Genomic DNA, 9,492 nt, shown 5'->3' with positions numbered 1-9,492 from the left:
GCGAGTCATCGGGGCATTGTTTTCAAGTCTGTAAAGCACTTTGTATGTATGAAAAGCACTTCACAAATAAAGTTTGATTTGATGATTGAAGATCATGCAAACATTATTAGCAACAACCCAAATGGATCGAATAGCTAACATAGAAAGGATCTGGAATGTGGTAATGTTAAGAAGACACTGTTGTTTAGAGATTGTGACACATTTATTGGATTTTCATATACATGTATGAATGCTGTAGTTGTCAAGGCTTGGGATATGATCATCCTGTAAGAGATTGAGGAGAAGAAGCCCTGAGCGTCACGTCAGATGCCCATATAGGTGTTCATCTTGCCCAAAGCGTCGCACACGGTGGTGAGGTCGCTGCGGAGGTCTTGCACCACGTTTTCGATGCTCCTGGTGTCTTTGAGGAGGTCCACGCTCTGAGTGTACGGGTTGTAGTACACAGAGAAAGGACGTTTGATGGTCTTGGCAAACTCCCTGCACCAAAAAATATGAAAGCTTGTATATTTGAACTAGTCACTAGTATCTAGAAGTACTGAAAGTGTGTCATACTGGTTAGTATTGTATTGTAATATATACAGTACAGGTCAAACGTTTGGACACACCTTCTCATTCACAACACAACTGATGGTCCCAACCCCATTGATAAAGCAATAAATTCCACTAATCAACCCTGATAAGGCACATCTGTGAAGTAAAAACCATTTCAGTTTACTACCGCTTGAAGCTCATCGAGAGAATGCCAAGAGTGTGCAAAGCAGTAATCAGAGCAAAGGGTGGCTACTTTGAATATAAAACTAGAATATAAAACATGTTTTCAGTTATTTCACCTTTTTTTGTTAATAAGTACATAACTCCACATGTGTTCATTCATATTTTTAATGCCTTCAGTGACAATCTACAATGTAAATAGTCATGAAAATAAAGAAAACGCATTGAATGAGAAGGTATGTCTAAACTTTTGACCTGTACTGTATATAATAGTAGGTAGGTGTCAGTAGGTAGGTAGTAATAAGCATGTGTTGTGATAGTACTAGTAGGTAAATAGGTAGCAATGAACATGGGCAGTAGTCATAGGAGTGCTAGTTCTAATAGGTAAATAAATGGTTAAAAAGTAGTAATAAGCATGTGTGTCCTAGTAGTAATAGGTAGGTAGCTAGTAATAAGCATGGGTTGTAGCGGTAATTGGCAGGTAAGTAGTAATAAGCATGTGCTTTAGTATTTGTTCCGGTAGGTAAATTAGAAGGACAAAACATTCACACAGATGCCACTAGTGGTAACATACGTTAGCTGGTGGTGTTTTTGTTATATTATTGCTTTAAAAAATGTAACTGAGCAAGTTGCAAACTGCCCTGGTAAACATATTCTAACAGGCATGTGCTGTCATAGCAGTTGTAGTAATAGGTAAGTAAGTAGTAATAAGCACGGATTGTGGTAGTAGTAATGTGGTAGTAGTACTCTTTAACATGTGGTAGTAGTACTCTTTAACATGTGTTGTAGTAGAAGCAGTAGTAATTGGTAAATAAATACAAAATAAATTTAATATAATAAAAATAAATTGTAATACGCATGAGTACGAGTATTATATGTAGAAGATAAGTATATATGAGGTACCTTAAAGAGGTTTTACATTCAAAACACTTCCTTGTGGTCTAAATAACAATTGTAGTTCTTTGGTCAACATTTTGCATAGATTTTGTTATACAGACCATTTTCAAACCGCCTTCAGGATGCGCCGTTTTGTGGGCAGTCTTATTTACGTGCTAAATCCCTCCTCCAGACCACGCCCCCTTCGGCTGCGTCTCCACCCCGTCAGCCATGTTGTAGATTTTAATGCTTCCATAATGAGTCTACTGACAGATTAAGTTCAAACTAAACGCTACTTTGTATTAGAAATGGCAACAGCGGAGGATGCGTGTGCATGTACAAGCCAGTCTGCCCCACAACAAGAGGATATAGAAAAATAAGTAGCTTATTGACAACAGCGTGGACTACAATGGCAGACGTGGTCAATTTATACCCCTCCATCGATCCATTTTCTACCGCTTGTCCCTTATGGGGTCGCGGGGGTTGCTGGAGCCTATCTCAGCTGCACTTGGGCGGAAGGCGGGGTACACCCTGGACAAGTCGCCACCTCATCGCAGGGCCAACACAGACAGACAACATTCACACTCACATTCACACACTAGGGACAATTTAGTGTTGCCAATCAGCCTATCCCCAGGTGCATGTCTTTGGAGGTGGGAGGAAGCCGGAGTACCCGGAGGGAACCCACGCAGTCACGGGGAGAACATGCAAACTCCACACATATTTGGATAATCCGCTGAAGGGGGAATGGGGAAAACAGCACTATTGGGGAAATTTCCAAACGGCTCGTTTGGTGGAAGTATAAAGGAAGGCAAGATTGTTTTATAAATATCTCCGCCATGCCTCCACAGTTTGAGTTCAAATTTTCGGGGTTTATGCAGATCCCAAATACACAACAGCATGTACCATTAGGTAAGAAAAGTTGGGTTTTGTATACCAGGGCCCCTTTAAGAATGTGGAGTAGTAATACAGAGTAAGTACTGTATTATGTGCACAAGTAAGTACTGATCATGTTTAACGAGAAGTTTACCGCATCTTCTGCTTGGCCTCCTCAAAGCTTTCGGAGACAAAGTAAACTTCCTGGAAGGTCGTGATGAGACATTCCTGGCTGCAGGTGGTCTTGGGGTCAAAGGTCTTCACACAGGCCCCTTCTGACAGAGCATGCTGCGGGGGCAAAACAACAGAAATTAAGAAAATCTTGTGTAGAACTGTTGTGTAGAACTGTGTGTGTGTGTGTGTGTGTGTGTGTGTGTTACACTCAGTTCTCCAATGGATGATAGCAAACCGGCCCCGTACGCTCTCAGCTGACCTTCTTGTTTACAGAGGCCAAACTCAATGGTGAAGAAGTAACACTGACAACACAAACACACATGCGTGTCACAGCAAAGACACACAGTGGACTGCTGCTGAGCGGCGACACTCACTGTGGCCAGCTTCTGCACGTCCTCATCAGAAGCTCCCAGAGACGCCAAACCGATTTCCTGGGAGAACTGAGCAAACTTGGGATCTGCCAGCAGAGGAACGTGACCCAGGAGCTCGTGACACGTGTCCCTGAAAGACGAAAAACCTATGCTGGGTCAGGCATCATGAAGTAATTTAGGATCATAAAGTGATTCAGGTATTGTAAAGTGGTTCGGGTCTGGTAATGAGGCGGATCGCTCACGGTTCCGGCGTGTAGAGCGGGTCGGTGATGTGACGGACATATTGGGTGCAGTTGAAGACTCGGTAGGCCAAACCTGCCAAGAAGTCCCGAGGCGACAGGTAGCCTGCCACAGGTCGCACTGTGAAGCCCGACCTCTCTGGAACACAACAAACATGGCCAACTTTTTACTGACAGAAGGTCCCGTGACTGGCATGGACTTAGCTTGGGGATCACCTGACTTAGGGTGAATGAGTGGAGGCGACGTGAACGGGGGTCACGTGACTGGCTGGAAGTCATCCGACCGGATGTGACATAACTCGGAGGTGATGTGACAAAGGGGAGAAATGAGTGGAAGTAGCACGTGACTGGAGTGAAATGGCTGGAGGTCATTCGACTGTAGGTGACATAAGTGGGGTTACATGAGTAAACCTGACATACTGTATTTCGGGGCTCATGTTACAAAGGTGGTAAGTGAGTGGAGATGATGTGAATGGGGGTCACGTGACTGGAGTGGAATGGCTAGAAGTCATACAGCTGGAGGTGAGATAACTCGGGTCACATGACTGGACGTGACATAACTCAGGGGTCATGTGACTCAGGTAGGAAATGGGTGGATGTGATGTGAATGGGGGTCACGTGACTGGAGTAAAATGGCTGTAAGTCATACAACTGGAGGGGACATAAGTGGGGTCACATAACTGGACGTGACCTAACTTAGTGATCAGGTGACTAAGGTGGGTAATGGGTGGAGGTTATGTGAACGGGGGTCACTTGACTGCAGTGAAGTGGCTGGAAGTCATACAGCTGGAGGGGACATACGTGGTGTCACATGACTGGATGTGACATATTCTAACTCCTGGGTCATGTGACTGAGGTGGGAAATGAAGGGCGGTGATGTGAATGGGGGTCACGTGACTGGAGTGAAATGTCTGGAAGTCATATGACTGGAGGGGACATAAGTCGGGGGTCATGTGACCGAGGAGACATGACGGGGGGCATAAAGGGAGACACAACTGGAGGTGACGTAGCTTTGGCGTTATGTGAGTGGGGGTGATGTGACTGGAGGTGAAATAACTGGGGGTCATGTAACTGACGATGACGAAACAAGAGGTCGCACAACTGGAGTTAATGTGACCAGATGGATGACTGGAGGTGACATTACTGGGGGTGTCATGTGACTGTGGGTGTGACCTCTGAGGAAGAGCGAGACATCCTCCAGTTGGGGAATGTTGTCCTCACGGTAGCCGCAGTGTTGGCTGAGCAGAGGGAGGTTCTTAAGGTACTCTCGGCAGGCGTGAGTGGGGTACAGCTTGTTGAGCTCCCTGTAGACCACGCCCCACGTGCGCACCTCATCGGACGTGTACTCGATGCGAGGTATGGGCTGACCACTACAAATAAAGAGCCCACTTCAGGAAAACATTTAAATGTGTTATACTAGATAAAAGGTGGAGGAGGAGAGCTTACAACTTGTACTTCATTGCCACCTCCACAAAATACTTCCTACGCTGGCGGTAAAGTTCATCTCTGAAGCCCTAAAGCACAAAGCAGAAGAACATTACACGCACGCACACTGAGTGGTTGTTGCTCCACCATTATCCTCAGCATGGAAACAAACACCACCTACCGGGTGGTCAGCATCCAGCTCAGATCCGTACATGAGGACTCTGTGGGAACACTGATCTAGCTCTGAGATCTTCATGGGGAACCACGGAACCTCCTCATCATCTAGCATCAACGCAAACACACAACCTTTTTTTTCTGATGTGTACATGAAACTATGACAACATGAAGATGACGTCAACCTGAGTATGACATGATAACACAAGGATGATAGCATAAAACTGAGGGGTGATTGGGATGATGTGATTAAATGATGATGAGATGACACAACAAAATGGTTATATCAGGATGATAACACAAGGATCATAATATAATGACACAATATGATGATTGTATGACAAAATGGTGATATTTCTAAAATGAGGATGTGATGATTATATGATGGTACCAACACAAGGATGACACAATAACAGGGGGATGATGATATAATAACACGGAGGATGACAGGACATAATGATGACAAAAATGACAGTATGAGGATGACAAGATGAGATGAGGCTCTAGATATCAAAATGAGATGACACGCTGATGATAACATGAGGATCAGGACATGACAACAGTTGTTGCAGAGGGAGGTCTAAGGATGATATGATAACACAAGGATGACAAAATGGTGAACATGATACTGATGTGATAAAATAGGTATTTTAGGACTATACCATTAATGATGGAGGATGTTTTGACGAGATAAGGATGACAACATAAAATGAGAATGATAACATCTTGGCATTCAGGATGATAACATAAAATTACATAACTTCGAGGATGATGACAACAAAGCATGTGAATGACAACATTTTGGTGTTACGATGATATCATGGATGACATACCTTAAGGATGACGACAACATGAGCATGACAGGACATAATGATGATATCATGACAGTATGAGGATGACAAGATGAGATAAGGCATAAGGGATGACAATAACAGGTGGGGTGATGACATAATAACACAGAGGAGGACATAATTACAGTATGAGTATAACAACATGGGGCGGCGTGGCGAAGTTGGGAGAGTGGCCGTGCCAGCAATCTGAGGGTTACTGGTTCAATCCCCACCTTCTACCATCCTAGTCACGTCCGTTGTGTCCTTGAGCAAGACACTTCACCCTTGCTCCTGATGGGCCTGGTTGGCGCCGTGCATGGCAGCTCCCGCCATCAGTGTGTGAATGTGTGTGTGTGAATTGGTGAATGTGGAAAATAGTGTCAAAGCGCTTTGAGTTCCTTAAAAAAAGGTAGAAAAGCGCTATACAAGTACGACCCATTTACCATTACCATTTATGTCATACCGTGGATGAGGGTTGATGGTCATTTAATTTGAATGAAATAACGTAGATGAGAGCATAACATGAGAACGACATGCGAACATACAGTACATATGACGAGATAAGGATGACAACATAAAATGAGAATGATAACATCTTGGCATTCAGGATGATAACATAAAATTACATAACTTCGAGGAGGATGACAACATAAGGATGACATCATGACAGTATGAGGATGACAAGATGAGATGAGGGTCTAGATATCAAAATGAGATGACACAACATGCTGCTGACATAACAACATGGTGATGGTAACATGAGGATGAGGAGATCATGACAACTTAAGGATGACATGATAACACAAGGATGACATGATAACACAAGGATGACAAAATGGTAAACATGGGATGACATATGATAATGATATGATAAAATAAGCATCCTAGGACTATAACATTAATGATGGAGGATATTTTGATCATACCATGGATGAAGGAAGATAGTAATATAATTTGAATGAAACAATGTGGATGGGAACATGATAATAACATGAGAATGACATATGAACATGCAAATGACGAGATGAGGATGACAACAAAGCATGTGAATGACAACATTTTGGTGTTACGATGATATCATGGATGACATACCTTAAGGATGACGACAACATGACCATGACAGGACATAATGATGATATCATGACAGTATGAGGATGACAAGATGAGATAAGGCTCTAGATATAAAAATGAGATGACACAAAACGATGCTGATATAACAATATGCCGATGATAACATGAGGATGAGCACATAATGACAATTTAAGGATGATATGATAACACAAGGATGACAAAATCGTGAACATGGGATGACACATGACAATGATATGATAAAATAAGCATTTTAGGTCTATAACATTAATGATGGATGATGTTTTGAACATACCATGGATGAGGGATGATGGTCATTTAATTCAAATGAAATAACGTGGATGAGAACATGATAAAATGAGAATGACATGCGAACATGCAGATGACGAGATGAGGATGACAACATAACATGAGAATGATAACATTTAGGACGTTAAGATGAACCATGAATGACATAACCCAAGGACGACGACAACATAAGGATGACATGATAACACAAGGACGATAACGTGCAATTGCGATGACATAATCATGAGGGGTGATTGGTAAATGGTAAATGGGTCGTACTTGTATAGCGCTTTTCTACCTTTGTAAGGAACTCAAAGCGCTTTGACACTATTTTCCACATTCACCCATTCGCACACACACATTCACACATTCACACACTGATGGCGGGAGCTGCCATGCACGGCGCTAACCAGTCCCATCAGGAGCAAGGGTGAAGTGTCTTGCCCAAGGACACAACGGACATGACTAGGATGGTAGAAGGTGGGGATTGAACCAGTAACCCTCAGATTGCTGGCACGGCCACTCTCCCAACTTCGCCACGCCGTCCCCTTGGGTTGTATGATTTTAAATGAGATAACATGATAATCACACACAGGGATGATGATAAAATGAGGATGAGATGATACAACACGATGGTTAGAACATGATAATATGACACAATATGATGAACAATAATATCGGGATGATGATATTTTAAAATGAGGATGGGATGACACGCCATGATGATAATAAGATGATGACAACATAAGGGATGACTATAATAGGTGGGGTGATGACATAACACAGAGGAGGACATAATTACAGTATGAGTATAACAACATGCTGATGATACCATAAGGATAAAGACATGAAGACAATTTAAGGATGACATGATAACATGGGATGACACATGACGATGATATAATAATATAAAAATATTAGCATTATGACATTAATGATGGAGGATGTTTCAATCATATCATAATGGTGATGGTCACATAATTTGAAAGAAATAACATGGATGAGAACATGAGACTAAAAATGGGAACATGGAGGTGACAAAATGAGGATGTCAACATAACATGAGGATGATAACATTTAGGTTGTTAGGATGATATCATGAATGACATAACTCGAAGATGGTGACAACTTGCGCCTGGTGCACTCACCTGCCTGGGCGGCCCACACGTGCGCGGGCGTGTTGAAGGACAGGATGTTGACGTGATCTTTGAGGAGCTCCAACAGCTCGTTGAAGTCCTTCTTGCTGCAGCTGCAGTCAGCAAAGATCTCCACCTCGTTGGCCACGCGTTTGGACGCGCGCGACTCAATGTGGTTCAGGTTGACCCGCCTCTCCTGTAACATGGGGGGAAAAAATGGGATGAGGCTCACCTGGCCGATGTCAGCCGGCGAACTAACGAGGTTTCACCTGGAAGAGTCGCAGAGCTCGGACCAGACAACCGACCTCGTTCTTCAGAGAGAACACCACCGCCTGGCTCGGCTCTGCACAAGTCTCACTGATTGGACTGAAGGACGGGCGCCGCGACTGAATACACATACAGGAGTGTCACATGACCAAAGTTGAACATAAATGAGTCAGGAGATGAAGAGGATGAGGGTGAAGATGGACGAAGGAGAAGGTCACCATCTGGCCGCCTGTGTGCCGCAGAGGCGGCCGCTGGTCCAGCATGGCCGAGTCGAAGGAGAGGCCGCGGCGGCTCCAGTACTTGCTGGAGAACATCATCATAGCGGGCTGCATCCTGGGAAGTGGCTCCTGGTTGTCCTTCATCACGTGAGGGGACGCCATGGGGAACCAGTGGGTGTACGAGTACCAGGACCGGTCCAGTATGACGGCTCTGGTGACACCTTGCTGGCTGAACGCACAACTCCAAGGTCTTGCCTCTGTCAGCTTGCAGGTGCTGCCTGCCTGCGCTTAAATCCTGACACTGGAGGGGGAGGGTCCAAGGGAGGCAGGGGAGAAAACTCAATGGTTATAAGGACAACTGCTTCTGTTGGATAATATATTCCTTTGATATGATCAAGTATGACATAAGACTACATACAATATTGATTAAACGAGTCACGATATGACATAACATTGTTGACGTTTGTGAACCCTTTGACGTTGTGTTCGATTGTACACAAAGTTTGAATGCGGTTTTTGTTTTCCACCTGCATATGCCACAAACTGGAGCGATAACGTTGGCGAGCCGTCGCCTGCTGCAATTTCCTGTCAGTCAGGAAATGAAAGAGACGCCTCTGTGATGTGCTCCTGCTGCTTCCTTATGAAGCGATGCACTGATAGCCAGCAGCATCCAGCGGTCCACACACAACCTGTCATGCTGACAAAAATGATACAAGCATAGAATCAATGTCTTGTTTCAAGGAGGTGTTCTCACTGCTAATGCAAATGCACACATGAATTGAAAAATTTGAAAAATTACCAATACCCTAACCATTGTT

The 9,492-nt window shown here is 43.9% G+C and overlaps 1 protein-coding gene across 1 annotated transcript; it reads right to left on the bottom strand.

The window, feature by feature from the left end:
* Positions 1-204: 204 nt before the first annotated feature.
* tph2 (tryptophan hydroxylase 2 (tryptophan 5-monooxygenase)) lies at positions 205-8,978 on the bottom strand. Its single transcript, XM_062040656.1, has 11 exons — positions 8,675-8,978; positions 8,459-8,575; positions 8,202-8,385; positions 4,854-4,954; positions 4,694-4,761; positions 4,421-4,617; positions 3,251-3,386; positions 3,012-3,138; positions 2,844-2,939; positions 2,618-2,751; positions 205-477 (listed from the first exon to the last, which is right to left on the bottom strand). The coding sequence occupies exons 1-11, from the start codon at positions 8,834-8,836 to the stop codon at positions 303-305; spliced, it is 1,497 nt and encodes a 498-aa protein (XP_061896640.1). The 5' UTR covers positions 8,837-8,978; the 3' UTR covers positions 205-302.
* Between the last annotated feature and the right edge of the window lie 514 nt (positions 8,979-9,492).

The sequence above is a fragment of the Entelurus aequoreus genome, linkage group LG03 (assembly GCF_033978785.1).
Source record: "Entelurus aequoreus isolate RoL-2023_Sb linkage group LG03, RoL_Eaeq_v1.1, whole genome shotgun sequence".
In the NCBI taxonomy this organism is placed as follows: domain Eukaryota; kingdom Metazoa; phylum Chordata; class Actinopteri; order Syngnathiformes; family Syngnathidae; genus Entelurus; species Entelurus aequoreus.
This window is presented reverse-complemented; position numbering and strand designations above follow the sequence as displayed.

What these genes read in the sequence shown, in the direction of transcription:
- tph2 (XM_062040656.1), bottom strand. Translation starts at nt 8,836, where the DNA reads ATGGCGTCCCCTCACGTGATGAAGGACAACCAGGAGCCACTTCCCAGG. An exon ending in AGCTGGATGCTGACCACCCG is followed by an intron (nt 4,762 to 4,853) that starts GTAGGTGGTGTT and finishes TTTGTGCTTTAG; the next exon opens with GGCTTCAGAGATGAACTTTA. An exon ending in ACGTGCAGAAGCTGGCCACA is followed by an intron (nt 2,940 to 3,011) that starts GTGAGTGTCGCC and finishes TTGTGTTGTCAG; the next exon opens with TGTTACTTCTTCACCATTGA.